This window comes from Periophthalmus magnuspinnatus, chromosome 15, assembly GCF_009829125.3.
Source record: "Periophthalmus magnuspinnatus isolate fPerMag1 chromosome 15, fPerMag1.2.pri, whole genome shotgun sequence".
Lineage (NCBI taxonomy): Eukaryota > Metazoa > Chordata > Actinopteri > Gobiiformes > Gobiidae > Periophthalmus > Periophthalmus magnuspinnatus.
In genome coordinates, this window is record NC_047140.1 from 27,233,186 (window position 1) to 27,248,596 (window position 15,411).

At 38.2% G+C, this 15,411-nt stretch overlaps 1 protein-coding gene across 1 annotated transcript in view; it reads right to left on the bottom strand.

Annotated features, from left to right (window-relative positions):
* Positions 1–1,340: 1,340 nt before the first annotated feature.
* The window catches only part of hpse2 (heparanase 2), a 34,528-nt gene continuing 20,457 nt past the window's right edge, over positions 1,341–15,411 (bottom strand). The window contains exons 6-12 of the mRNA XM_033979787.2: positions 13,631–13,678; positions 10,139–10,232; positions 9,321–9,427; positions 8,549–8,663; positions 6,338–6,483; positions 4,038–4,184; positions 1,341–2,697 (exon numbers count right to left, since the gene is read on the bottom strand). Coding sequence (XP_033835678.1) covers positions 2,535–2,697; positions 4,038–4,184; positions 6,338–6,483; positions 8,549–8,663; positions 9,321–9,427; positions 10,139–10,232; positions 13,631–13,678 — 820 coding nt within the window. The 3' untranslated portion in view covers positions 1,341–2,534. The remainder of the gene's footprint in view (positions 2,698–4,037; positions 4,185–6,337; positions 6,484–8,548; positions 8,664–9,320; positions 9,428–10,138; positions 10,233–13,630; positions 13,679–15,411) is intronic.

Sequence of the window (15,411 nt, forward strand, 5' to 3'; positions counted from 1 at the left end):
AGTGATCCAGTAGGCTGTGGTGTCGGCCAAAATGATTCTGATCTGATTCACCTTGTTGCATTTTGGTGAGTTTTACTTAAATTTGCTATACTATTCTATTTTTGTGTAACATCTTTCCAATGTTGATCCCGTTCTGGTCAGAGTCAACCACAGAAGGCTCAAATGTGGAGCTAAAGCTGGTGTTTGTAGCTTTTGAACTTCCTGGATTCATGTTTTTCATCAGCAGCTGCCCTAATGAGACAACCTTCACATTGCAACAACCCAGCCAAGTTTCTTTAAAATTCTGAGATAAGGCTGAATGAATTGGGATTTTTTGGGGTATTTTTTGTTTTTTCTGACAAACATTGTGATTGTGATGTTTTATTAGCAGGATTCTGTTGACAAAATTGAAAAAATAAAGATAAATAAGATATGAAGTGACAGAACTAATACAAGAATAACATGTTTGTACAGATCTAAACTACAGGGTTAGCTAAACAACAGCGTTAGCAGTTGCAAATCTAAACTACAGGCTTAGCTAAACTACATGGTTAGGTAGTTACATATCTAAACTACAGCGTTAGCTTAATTACTGGGTTAGAAGTTACAGATCTAAACTACAGGGTTAGCCGTTACCAATCTAAACTACAGGGTTAGCTAAACTACAAGATTAGCAGTTACAGATCTAAAGTACAGGGTTAGCCGTTACCAATCTAAACTACAGGGTTAGCAGTTACAGATCTAAAGTACAGGGTTACCCATTAGTGATCTAAAGTACAGGGTTAGCTAAACTACAAGATTAGCAGTTACAGATCTAAACTACAGGGTTAGCTAAACTACAGTGTTAGCAGTTACAGATCTAAAGTACAGGGTTAGCGGTTACAAATCTAAACTACAGAGTTAGCTAAAGTATAGGGTTAGCAGTTACAGATCTAAAGTACAGGGTTACCCATTAGCGATCTAAAGTACAGGGTTAGCTAAACTACAAGATTAGCAGTTACAGACCTAAACTACAGGATTAGCTAAACTACAGGGTAAACAGTTACAGAACTAAACTACAGGATTAGCCGTTTTTATGCAAAATGACAAATGATATTTTGTATTTTTCAGGAGAAAATGAGCTAAGTGTGTCCATACAAATTGTGATTTCGATTTGATTTTGATTAATCTTGCGGCCCTCGCTCATGGTAAAATACACCGAGTTGAATTAACATAAGAAATTTGAAAACGTGCTTTGCTAGCTGGCTAATGGCTAATCCATAAAGCTTGGCTAAAATATATGACACAGTGTGGTGTTCAAACTTTATTATCAATGTAAACTTTTGTACAAAAATAATATTATCAAACTTTACATACAAAATACTTTATAACGAAATATGAACAACATCTCCATATAAACACAGGAAACACAAAGGCAGTAAACCTATCTACTTTGGCAAATGAAAATTAAATACACTGTTACAACAAAAAGCAGAAAGTTCAAGTGGCCCCATAAGTTTTCTGTTGATAATAATAAATCTGGATGGACTTTGATCACATCTGCTCATTTAAAAAAGATATAAAGCATTACTATAATATACTTTTGAACAACCATTAAGCTTATAAACAGATCATATTAACCATATAAATAAGTGTATGTTAACAAAAATATAAGCAGTAAATCTTCTCAATATCTGTCTTTAACAAACACCTGTACAAAATCACTACAATATAACACATAGCAGCAAAGTATGATACTGGTACTATAATATCTAGTATTTTTGTTTTTCAGTTTTTAAATGAATTTAGATACAATCCTAATCTAGGTACATATTTTTTAACTGAATTAGTGAAATAATAATCATTTCTGCTATTAGTATTTTAATTAACTGAAGTGGGCTTGTAAATCTAATTACTGAAGGTGTGACTATAATATGGTATATAATGTATATAATTTACTATGTTATGCCATTGTTTTGTCAGCTTCTCTTAAGAATGCAAGGACATTACATACAAATATAGCTTCAATAGAAAACTTCTTTGATATGGCTAGTAAAAATAATATATATATATAAAAATTTTCAGTGGAACGTCACACTTTTACACACTTCAGTAGTTTTGTTGATACAGACATATGCACACAGACACACACACATGCATACACGCGCACACACGCACACACACATGCATGTATGCACACACACGCACACACACCCCCACATACACACACAAACCACATAGCATTTAGCAAACATGTATTTCCATGTATTTCCTTTTTTGAAAAAAAAAAAAAAAAAAAGTCAGAAGCTTGTGTAAGCGGCTTGGTCGTAGTTTTCCCTTTGTTAAATCTTCATCATAAAACAAACATTCTTGACCTACAGCTATAACTGAATCACATTTTACAAAATAAGCTAAGTCAGAGACAGAGTAAGAATTTCTCAAAACCTTCAGTGCAGCAGTTTGTAAAAAAAAAGCTTGGTTGTATCTTGTGAATGAGTATGACCAACAGGCCTGGAACAGCTGATGACATACTCAGAGTTTATGAGTGTCTGGATGAAGATGAAAAGCAGTAAATGTTATCTCCTGCAGGCGTACGCATTCATGTTTCGGATGACGTAAAAGCCGATGGTCATCGGCGGCATAGTTATAGTCCGTCCAGCCCTCAGAGTCTTTGGCTTCAGCTCAGGGAAAGTCTCATTGTCCTGCATCGCCAACTTCTCCCCGTTTAACTGAACATATCTGCCCCACAAGACCAGAAACACAAACATTATTATGGGTTAAAGAAAAAAAAAAAAAAAAACTTTTCTGGATTTTGTCACACCATAAAACCTAATGCATAACTTGTGCAGGAGGGGGAGCTATAGAGTTATAACATCCCATGCTCACATGTTCACTGCTTGATCTACTTTCATATGAAGATTGTTTGGGAGGAAGTTTATAGCTATAATACAGAATTATATAGATATATACAATATACAATATTTTAATTTGTTCAGATCAAAAACAAACATTAATGGTGAACATTTTTAATTTTGCATCTCACACTTTAAGTATTAATAGTTTTCTATCAGTTCATTTCACCTTTATTCCAGACTCATGCTCCATTTTTCAACAAAGGACAAAAGATCCTGCTAATATCAATATGAATCATTTTATTGAAACTAAACAATGTGAACAATGATATTAAACAGAATTGTTTAATGATATTTTTATGATTAAAAATGACATTACATAAGATCTGATTTGAACTATTTCTAACTTAGATTTCAGTCATGTAATATTACATGAATATTAAATGCTGATGAAACGGTAAAGTAAACAGATGTGTAGTAAGCAGTATTTTTGATTCATTGTAAAGTTCACAAATTAAAATTTGCCGAATGCTTCATGTGAAGATAAACGTAAAATGGTCTGATAGTTTACTGGGTAAGAAATTCTCAAAGTTCTAAACAAACAAGGAGCAGGACTCTAGACTGGCATTATAAAGTCCCTCACATTTATAGACATCTGGTGTTGCTACGTTCTCCATGCAGCGCTGCAGTAAAGGAAAGCAGTTAAGGCCTGAAAAAGGCCCATGGTTAGCTCACATGTGAGCATGTTAGCTCACACTCCTAATAAGTGCCTCCCAAACCTGTTGTCACACCTCAAACATCCTCGTCAGTTCACTGTTATGGAAGGATCAGCTGCAGCTCTATTAGCTCTGTGTGAGGACTGTGTAACTCTCACACACATGGGCCTCAGTCATTAGACTGTTAGTGCAGGATCTGGGGCTTAGCCCTGAGACAGAATAACAGACAGAGCTTAAAGAGCACAGAGAGGGGATGCTTTCATTTTAATGGATATTACACTCAAAATAACTCAAATATTATGGCTATAATTCATAATATAATGGACATGAAAACATTTGAAGTAAAATAACAAAAATAAAACAAACTCATGGGTCTGTCTAACCTTTTAACATGTGTCCTGAAACTTTCCTCTATTTATTATTTATTATGAAACTGGATATTTTCTTTGATCAGACTTGAACTCTCGTTTAAAGAATGCGATCCTGCTGTGATGTAAAGAGCTGTACTTACTTGGCCCTGAGCCCCTCTGTGCCATGGGGCTGGAGCAGGTACTGGTGCACTGTCTTGTTGCGTAGAGTTCCTGCTAGTTTAATTTTCTTCCGTGAGCGGTGCAGGTTGATGATGTAGATAGTTATGGATCCCCTGGCGTAGTTATGACTGGAAATTATGGACAGAAATGATAAGCATTATTACATTACGTATTTAAATTCTAAAGGAAAACCTAGGGCCAGAAACCAAATGTCTGCAGCTCACATCTGTTGTCGGGGGCTGCCGTATATTATGATGCCAAGTGGGATAAAATTCCTCATAATTAAAAATGACTACAAAGAGAAGAGTGCCTTTGATATTTTTATCACTTAACAAAAGGATCAAGCTCAGTAAAACGGGGAGATTTGTGGAGGCGGTCCCCGTACACCAACGGTCCGATTTGTCCTAACTATCAGATCGTAATTGTTAAGTCACTTTTAGTTATGAATTGTCGGGTACCTGTCATAATGGAAAATGTATAAACACTGTAACTCCTGTAAAACAAAAGTGACTCACATATGTACATAAAAATCCACTAAGAATATAAAAATATGTTCTATTATTAGGCCCGCATATTCAACATAACTACACTTTAATATTAGAAACACAAAATAGCAGTTGTTTTCCCTCCCCAGCTGTCTAAATTAAAAGCTGGGTCAGATGAAGGGTGTGAATGTGGCTGACAACGCTTCTTGAGTTACACTCCCTGAGAGCTGAGCACACTGACCGACCCGATACAGGGATCCCAGCTCAAAGTAAATAACTCCGTGCGGCAGATAAGACAAACACGATTAATCTAATAAAGTCCCAGATATGAGCACAAAGACAACACAGCTGCTCTGAATAACACATGTCCACTCTGCACACTTTGCACCAACACAACTTCTCATCTCCAAAGTCAAGTTGCCTGATGCTAAGATGTTAATCCTTGCTTTTATGGGCAGAGTGACTGAAGAATTTGCTAAAACATCCGGGATTTCTGATATTTAATAATTTTAAAAGGAGCAATATGGAAGTTGATGAGTTTCATCTTTAAGTTGAACCTTTGTTTTGAGAAACAAAACGTGTGGACGGAATCGTGCAGTAAAACATCACATGGTCAGATGGAGGAAGAGATAATGACCTTTCAAGACTTTTAAAAGATGAGTTTCCTACAGACGACCAAAACCAGAAATATAAACATATGTTGTTGCTGTTTGATGTTTGGGAATTGCTTGAGAGGGGAGAAAAATGTAATCCAAACCACTAAAAGGGGTAAAAGGGCAGAGAAAGTCAAATATCTGTAATCAGTAAAAGCTTTTCAAACAACGGACAGCCTGAGCATATTTATAGGATTATATAGAGCCCGCCAAACACACTACTTTCAAACCAATTACGCTGCAATGGAGCGTCCACTTATGACATAGCTCTGGAAACCACATCGAGGCAAGATACTGAAGGCAATTTAAAAGTACTTACAGTAGATACATAGTTATATAGTAAGATGAATGAGCTGTGGTTGAAGGTGACAGAGCGATTAGCACTCAAGCCTCATAGTAAGAACGTCCTGGGATTGATTTCATGACCGGACAAGTTTTTATTTATGGAGTTTACGTATTCTCCCTGTGTCTGCATATGTTTCACCCAACACCGCACCCATCAGGCACATCCAGACCCATATCTAATACAACTCGTCGGTATAACAGAACTAGTATCAGATCCTCAAGCCTGTGTTAAGCGTTTTCTCTCTACCTCTGAACCATCTACTTCGTCCTAAGAGATCTGTAATTGATTCCTGTCTGGGTAGAAGGTCGTAAGTCTAGCCCAGTGCTGACAGCCATGGGCCCAGGTTAAACGATAACCTTGAACAGGTCCATGATGGCACTCTTCATCTCCTCTCGGGACAGACCGCGTTATTGTCCTCCCCCCTCGCTCCCCTGTACCCCTCCAGCCAATCCAACAAGGCATAAAGGCCCAGAACACCTTTCAGCAGGCTGGCCCCACACACCTGATAAGTGATACCCGTTAAGTTTTATAGGCTCTGAGCTGTGAATGAGCGGGTGTCTGTGGTAAGCTTATTTATGGGAAGATTTAGTTCTTTCCAAGCAGACAGTCAAGCCTCAGGTGCTCACCAAAAGGACACAGGAAAAAAAAAAAAACGGAAAAACAAGGCCGTCTGTTTTCTATCTAAACTTTCAAGGACATTCACAAGCAGCGCTGCAAAGGTTAAGAGGATGTGTGCTTCATCAGGCTCACAGGGAGCTAGAATAAGATCAACATTTTGCGTGAAGAGCGGGACATACTTGGAGAAGCTGGTGCAGTGGGCGTAGATTCGGAGTTTGTCTCGGATGACCCTCCCCGGCTGAGGCTTCCGCTGTAAACCCGCCACTCGCACAGCTAACACCTTGGGACCGACCAGGCGCTTGAAGATCAGTGATACCCAGTAATCCTGCAAGAAGCACAAGCCTTATGAAGCTACAATTAAGCACGATTCCTGTAGACACACTTAAAAATGGCTGCCAACAGAAGTTACAAGACTAAGGATTATGTGTTATTTCCTCCTTGAGTCAAAATTCAATATGTGTAAGGGCTTAACATTGAGCTGTCAAATTGTCAGGTTAGATTTAACAAGGGCTGACCAATGGTAAAATTTAATATGATGTTTGCTATAAAATATGATGTTTTCTGGTGCAATGCTGCTTTTTGTTATCATTACTGAGTGGTCAGGCACACGGCGTCTCCCTCTACAGACTACACAGCCTCAACACCTCTCACCAAACCCAGAACAACATGTGTTCCTCAGGAAGTTCCCATGCAATCCTGCATATGGCAACATTTAAGGGCTTCTTTTTCCAAGCAGGCTTTAACTTAATTTGCTGCAAAGGCATCGAAGAAGCAGAGCACAGTATGGAACTGTAGTGTTGGCCACAGGCAGAGCCATGGATGGATGATATATGGCCAAAGCTGTAATCATTGATTATGACATATTTAATCAAACAAAACACAGGTACTGGCCTCCAGTCAGTTTGATGCTGTCCACACTTCTCCGTCTATAGTGCACCTACTGGTCTCTAAAGAGAAACGTTTTTAAAGCATTATATATATAAGAATTACATCACTTTGTCTATAGGCACAATTAAGGGCTTAGAAATAACGGTTTTGGCCTTTAGCGTTTCGAGTAAATGAGAGATTTAATTTTAGTGCCCTGGCATCTTCTAATTAAATTGGATTTATTTTCACGTTTCAATTAAATTAGGCCATTATCATATCCTGGAAAACAGCACCATAAACTTACAGAATGACAATTTGTTTTCATTAAAATTTACAAGGAAACAAGGTCCGTATGTTAAATTAGATTATAGGAAAATGATCACATCTGTAGTTTGTAACCATTACAGGCTATTAGACGCACAAGTGTTTTTACAAATGCAAAAGAGCACTTTGGCAACAAACTAAACCATAAGTGAATCTCGATAATTCCACATTAAAATAGAGGGAGGGATATGAACACGTAAAGACTGGGTAATTCAAAGGCCTGGATTAGACATCTCCAAACGGAGCAGTGGTCCTGGGAAGGGGCCAGGTCATAAATCCTGCTCACAGAGGACAGGTTGGCCCTGCAGTGAATTCTCTCAGCAGGTAGGCTCCTGCAGCCCTCAGACATCCAGCCATGTTAAAAGCATTGTGATCCTGGCGGGGGACTGTCATTCCCAGAAAAAATACAGAGACAGGGGAAAAATGAAGCAATGTCAATTGTTAATAGGTTTGAGGTACAAAGAAGGAAGCAGAGGAATGCTTTATGAATATTCTTATTGAATTACGATCAGCAAAGCGGCGTGCCCCGTAGACCGGCACGTTTCCTGATTTGGTATAAGAGCAACATCTTCAGCCTTCAGTTTATTCAAAACTTTTATGAGCTTAATAAATCTTGTTTATGAAGCAGGGCTGTGTTTTATTTCTCCTTCACACTTCTAAAGTCCCAAAGACATGAGCCTCATGTAACGGTTCATATTCCCTGAATTACATATTTTCTGTTCAAAGTTGATTTTAAATTGTTTTGACTTGTGGCCTATTGTAGTATTTTATTTTTTTGATCACTTTTCATGAACACATTGATCTACTTGCGTCTCATGTTGCACTCTGTCACCAGGCAACTGTCCTGCACAGAGGTGTGGGGCTCTCACAGTGTCCTGGGACAGCTCCTGACAAAGGGCTAAGGTTACATAGCATGTCGCCCCCACGTCTAACCACTCAGCACTACTAAATGCCTTTCATCTTACCTAATAGCTCCCACGGGAAAGAGTTAGAGGTGCCATCATGGTACCAGGACTAAACCTGGTACTGGACGGTCCAGAGAAGAACATGAAGGTTTGGGAGGGTTTTGTACAAACTCCATTTAAGTTCATTCACACAACATAAAACAAATACGTTCTAACTGTTGGTGGGTTTGGATATTGTGGTAACAGAACTTTGCAGTGCAGTCATAAAATATATATGTATTATGTTGAACTCACAGGTAAAGGATTGAAATTCTGATCCACCAGATGTGTGTATCCATAATCAAAGAAAGAGTGACGCAGGACGACGTCAATCCCCTGAACAGCAGCCACACCGAGAGTGTTAATCCATCTGTGAAACATACAACAAACTGTCTATTAACCACCTATTAAAATCAGTGGTGGAAGGTAATGAAGTAGACGTAGTAAACTGCTGTACTTAAGAAGAATTTTTAGGTATCTGTACTTTACTTAAGTACATTTTACAGTGGATATTTTTTACTTTTCACTACATTTGAGAGCAGTTGCTGTACTTTCTACTCCACTACATTTTTTAACTGTATGGAGAAATAAAAAGTACTTTTCATATGAATTGAGTGGCTATTTTTCCCATCTCCGTGGCAACATCCTGACAAAAATTTTCAAGTTCAAGCTTTGCCTTTGAGCGAACAAAAATAAACACGCAAAATTCATAAGAAGCATTAAGAAATTGATTTGTCTTGTTACTGTTGACCAAAACATGTCTCTTTTTTAAATCAATATCACTACACCTAACACTAAAAGAAATGAATAACACTTGTGTGAAATACTATTACTTTTTGCTCTTAAAGTACATTTTTAAACAGGCATGTGATACTTTAGCTCACTTTTTACCTCTGTTTCTGTACTTTTACCTCATCCTCCACTGTTAAACATACATTCAACTACCTACTAATCATCTATTAACCCTGCATGAACAAAGCACAGTGTAGCTGATAAAGAACAGTTTTGTGAAAGTGAAAGTACTTACAGAAACCCCGCTGCATATGTTTGAGAAAGGTTATTGATGCCTCCCGTCCAGGCAGGGCCCAGTCCACCCAGCCACACCTTTTTACCTGTGGTGTGTGTCGCCACCACCTGCAGCATGAGCAAACTTCAGTCATTATTAGTCCATGTATTAAACATATAAACAAGATGTGAAGGGAAAAACAGACAGATAAACTTTGGGTGAATATAGCAGAGTCAGGACTAAACATGGGGAATCAGAGTTTGAGTTTTATGCAGCAAAAACCTGGAACATTCTCCCTGAAGATGTGAGACAGGCTCCAAAACGGTTCTGTTTAGCTGTGCATATGACTGAAATCTTTTTATTCTGCACTCTTCTCTTTTAACGTTAATTTTATGATGATTATTTATGTTTCAATTTGCTGTATTGTGATTTTAAAGTCGTTCTTATCCCGTAAAGCACTTTAAATTACTTTGTGTATGTCTTGCTATACAAATAAACGTGCCTCGTCTATGATTTTAACTGAATAGACTGGGTTTTGTTCCAGAGAATGGTTGTCCCTGCAGCACTTTTGGCACTGGTCTGGCATTGAAAAGCAGCCACCATGCCACAGAGGACAATATTAAAAATACATCCTCCTTGCCCTGCGGACTCACACACACATGTGGCAGTATCATCCAAGATCTCATAACTTGGCAAACACAGCGCCGATGCAAATGTAGAGCTGGGTTAAATTATGTCCTCTTCAACACAGTTAGACTGACCTTACTTCTCAGGTCTGTTTAAATCATGTTTTATTTACACGTAACACAAATGTCCAGTTCACTATTGAAACGACTTACCTTTATGACTTTATTGATCTGATCTGTGAGTGTGTCCATCAGTCTGGTTTTTAAGAAGTCCTCCACTTTTTTCACCCTGCCATCCATGAAATAACTGAAAGAAAAATGCACGTTACACAATCGTATTATTTTGCAGAGAGTAAATGCACCTCTTTCAGCTTCTTTTAACTTGTAAGACTGTACATTTCCCTGTTCTATTCACAGTTAATAATTAATGTTACATCCTAGAGATTAGTGAATTCATGGTGTTTGTCATTTGCATACGTTTGGTTACCGGGTTCTTTATATGTTCTGGAGATAACCTCTGGTAAGTCTGTTGTTTCCATAGGTCCAGAACACACCTTTGGTCACTTAATCAATGAATCAATTTATCGACCAAAAGTTTTATTAGTTGACAGCTCAGCAGAAAGGAGGAGGCATAGATGGGGCGAAAGACTTAGTTGTAGAGCGTTTGTCCACTGATCTGAAGGTTGGCAGTTTGAATCCCGCTCTTGACATAAACGATGAAGGTGGAAAGCTGCTATATAAAAATGTGACCAATAGAGAGGTGGAATTTTAGGAGAAACTGGCCTTTTTATTCATTTTTCTCCATATAAACACATAGTTTGTTAGTACTTTTCTGTATGAATAGTTATAAATTGCGTAAACTTCCATGTTTGGGTCAGATACAAGGTCAGATTATAGAGATACAATAGTAGCGTCATGCCAAAACTCCATTTTAGTTGCGTAATTGCTGCATGGGATCATGTCTAATTGACCAAGAATAGTGGACTACAGCACATATGTCAAACTCAAGGCCCGTGAGCCAAATGTGGCCCGCCATGTCATTTTATGTGGCCCGTGACAAGGTAAATTAAAAGATATGACTGTCTTAAAATACCTGTTTTTCAGGAGATACAGTTACACAGCCATTTTTTCATATCTATGCAAATTTATATGCAATATTTGTAACTTGAATAAGTAATAAATCCAGAAATTGTTAATTAACAAGATAAAAAAATAGTTTTACTTTACACTTGGTTACATTTAGTTACATTTATACTGACAGATGCAAAAACAGTGCTGTAAGAAGTCTTTATTTCTTTATTTATATAGTCAATGACGTGATACTGAGGGCACACAGCCTGGCATCTGTGCTGCTGTTTACATCACTCGAATACTGCGCATCACATTTATTTGTTTATTTGAAAGAGACAGTTAAACATTGCCGTCAAACCCTGTGGCTTAAGGCTTAAGGTTTTTCATGGTGTCCTGCTCAGAATTTCTTTCAGGTGTAAATGTATTTGATAAAGTACAAGCACATGAAATCAAGTGTTTTATATCATTTTTTATGACTGTCTTGTTCCCAGATGCGCACCAACAGAACTTTGTGTGAGTCTGACGTTAACAGATAAAAGGTGTAGACGCCGGTGGGGATGACGTTATGAAGTCGATGGTAATTCTGAGATGGGAAATGTTTTTTTTAATTGTTTTTGTTTTTAAGTCAAATTGAGCGTTCTTCTATTGATTAGAGATATATTGGCTGGGCGATATATCCGGTCAATATTTGGACTGTTTACTGCATCGACTATCAGCTTAAACCTCCAGCATAGGCCGATATTTTGCTTTGGTCAATCTGTTGCCTAGAAAATACAAACAAAGCTTTATATTAACACTTTAATACAAAGAGACAGCTGTGTAAAACATGACCACACAGCTCTCTTGTAGGTTTGTGGTTAAAAAAAGGGCTGGGAGGAGTTTAAAGTAGTAAATTTAAATGACATAATTTGGGGAAAATAATCAAAATCGGCTCAACATGTCGGCCCGGAAAAGTTCATGGGCCATCGGTTGCTCTGGATTCTAAACAATCACTAAAAATCGGTCAAAAAAACCCATATTGATTGATCTCTACTACTGATATTTGTTTACTAAAGCTGTAGTGAAAAACATTCCACCTGTAAACAACTGACAAAACATTAAGAATTAGCAAAGAAAGGTGTCACGCTGTTACATATGGAGGTAATATATGGTACCCTGAGCATAATGCAAACTCTGTGATTCTTAGTTCAGGGCAATTCTTCCATTGGCAAATAAAACACTTAAGTAACCTATTTAACAGTGAAGACACATGCACTTTTGCACCGTGTATGCGCTCATATTGCTGAGGTTGAAAGTGAAAACATTTACAAGCACAAGTGATGAAAGTAAAGCTTTCATCACGACTTAATGTAGAATTAATACGATTATTTGGCAAAACAAGTGTTTTCACATTGGTTCACTGAGCAGTTCACACCACTAACAGCCAACAGCTTCAGCAATTAGGCTTCACAAGTTTGTGTCTCGAGGCGTCTCCAGCACCAAAGAGCTGTGCAGCGGCAAATTTGTCTCATTTAGTGTTTTGCCTCATATTTCCACTGATTCATCTGGAAATCATTAACCTTAACACCAATAAGCTGTCCATCTTAATTGAAGCTATAGGAAGCATCTGCACTGGGTTTAATCTGCAACTATTTAAACACATTGTGCATCGATTTCTTTGTGGATTTTACTCTCAGTGTTAACCGGGACCAATCAAAACAAACAGACTTTTACTTTTATTAATATTGTCCAGTTGACAGATTTAGCTTTGGCGTTTACTTTTTATTAATAACCTACACAAGAGAGACAAATATTTACAAGTTGAAAGGAGAATGAGCAATGTCACGCAGAATACCAAACATACTGCAATTTTAGAGCTCAAAAAATACTAAAATCCAAAAATCTTTACAAATCTCCTATATTTAACTTTCGACTCATGCGGTTTCGACCTGCATTTGTTGTGATTTTTATATCCTAGAAGGTGAGCAACAATCCTCTTTTGTTTGTACAGATGTGCAGCTTTTGCAGTAGCGAGAGCGTTCTGGCCCATAAAAACAAGTATTCGTGACTAGTGTGACTGTGAATCTCAAATGAAGCCTTCTCACTTACCTCAAAGGAAAGGACTAACCAGAGCAGTACAAGTGTTAATGAGTGGTCCCTGTTTTTATTAGTTTGGCTTCTTTGTAGAGGTCGCCGTTACTGTCACGCAGCCTGGTAAGACTGGAATCTGGAGCACTAATGTAAAACTGCCTAATTGACAAGGAAAATGAGCCGGCGCATATGGTTTGGTTTTAACAGTGTGGGTGGTGTTTTGCTAAGCCTTACTGACAAGCCTTCCTCCTTCCGTTTCTTCTAATTTCTCCTAATTAGACCTGACCTTCACCTTAATGGCCAATCAGTCACTCTCCTCCCAGACTTGGGCTTGGCCTTAACTGGGAGTGACTGAAATGGCATTTTTATGTGTCTGCACAGATAAAGGGTTTGTGTGCATTCCTATAATATGAGTGTCGGACACATGGCGAGTGTTTCGACACCGTTTCAGCTGCTGCTCGGTTTGGGCTATTAACACATCTGCCAAAGCATAAGTGCCCGGTAACAATCGCTATGCCAACCTGCAGAAAATAAATAATAGAATAAAAAGGGTAAAATACCTACTGTTGCCACGTAACCGCATCTACGACAGCGCCCGCATTTTTCACAAACCTAGGAATACAAAACAGGTGTCAAAATTTTCATAATAACCCTTACACACACATTACATTCTACAAAAAGAACTGGTGAAGGTTTTGTAACTTCTGGCTTCTTGGGAAAGTACACTGGGTTGCATAAAGCTATCAGACACAAAGAAGAACCAGGGATTGCAAAATGCACTTTTAATTGTCTCCAAGTCTCTAAGCTCCGACCGCAGTGTTTAAAGTTTGCTTTTAATTATTTAAACAGCAACTACAAAGCAGCTCCCGTAAATGCCTGTAAAAATGTGGGAACACAGTATACCTTTTAATGGACTCATTGTGTACACGACAAACTAGAACCATCGACGGTGCCGCTGAGCTGTTGCATCTGTATATCTTCTCTTCTCCATGTTCCACCTGCCTCTCTATCGCTCCATCTCTCCATATTTGGCTTCAGCACAGTGCCACTCATGCCCTAATCTGTGACTCTAAACTTCAGGACACCACTTTCACCGCAGTGGCTTGTTTAGTCTGTTTAAGGCTCATATTTGGACTCACGAGTGGCTCCGTTTCCCATCCATCTTATTTCCTGAGAGCAGCGGAGTAGTTGTGGCTCGTAACCATGTCAAACACAACCAAATCACGCAGGCTTTAAAAGTGACACTGCGACCTACCGCTTGTCTTCAACATCAGACACTCATCCGTATAAACTGTTGTACACTTGCACCTTTATTTATGAGCGCATTTCGAGTACTTATAGGGATGTGGTGGAGAGCGGGGTTTAATGGTTCCATTGATGTGAGCAGCTCAGGTTCACAGAGCAGGAAGAACTCATCACAGTGCGGTTTAGGAAGAGTTTCCACCACAAACTGTGTCATCTGAGCTGTACACAATAACACGTTTTCAAGTACGATATTCTGCTGAAGAAAATATAGACGATAAACGATGAAACTCATTTATGTCACTGATACACAAACCTCTAAAAATGCATTATGTAACTACGCCACTTGCTTACATCCACGGACATGTTATTGCTGTGCCTGAATTTTCCGCAGTACAGGATTAAACTCATCTGTCTCCATGGAGATAAGCGAAAAACAGGTCAGATCTGCAGAGAGGTGACCCTGCTCACAGTAAGAACACATGTTTTTCAAAGTATTTCTGAGCAATGAAAACACTTTTAATTGAACAAATGCAAAATATTTAAATTTAATGACATATTTGGGAACATTCTAGATGATAAACGATAATATTGACTCATTTATGCCACAGATATATATTAAAAAAAAAAAAACTTTAAAGGTGCATTATGTAACTACGCCACTTGCTTATATCCATGGACATGTTATTGCTTTGCCTGAAATGTTCTGCAGTACAAGATTAAACTCATCTATCGCCATGGAGACAAGCAAAAAACACCACCAGGCCAAGTTACAGGTCAGATCTGCAGAGAGGTGACCCAGCTCACATTAGAACACATGTTTTTCAAAGTATTTCTGAGCAATGAAAACACTTTTAATTGAACAAATGCAAAATATTTAACTTTAATGCCATATTGGGGAACTTTCTAGATGATAAGCGATAATACTGAAACTAATTTATGCCACAGATATATTAAAAAAAAAACTTTAAAGATGCATTATGTAACTACGCCACTTGCTTGTATCCATGAACATGTTATTACTTTGCCTGAAATGTTCCACAGTACAGGATTAAACTCATCTATCTCCATGGAAACAAGTAAATGACACCACCAGACCAAGT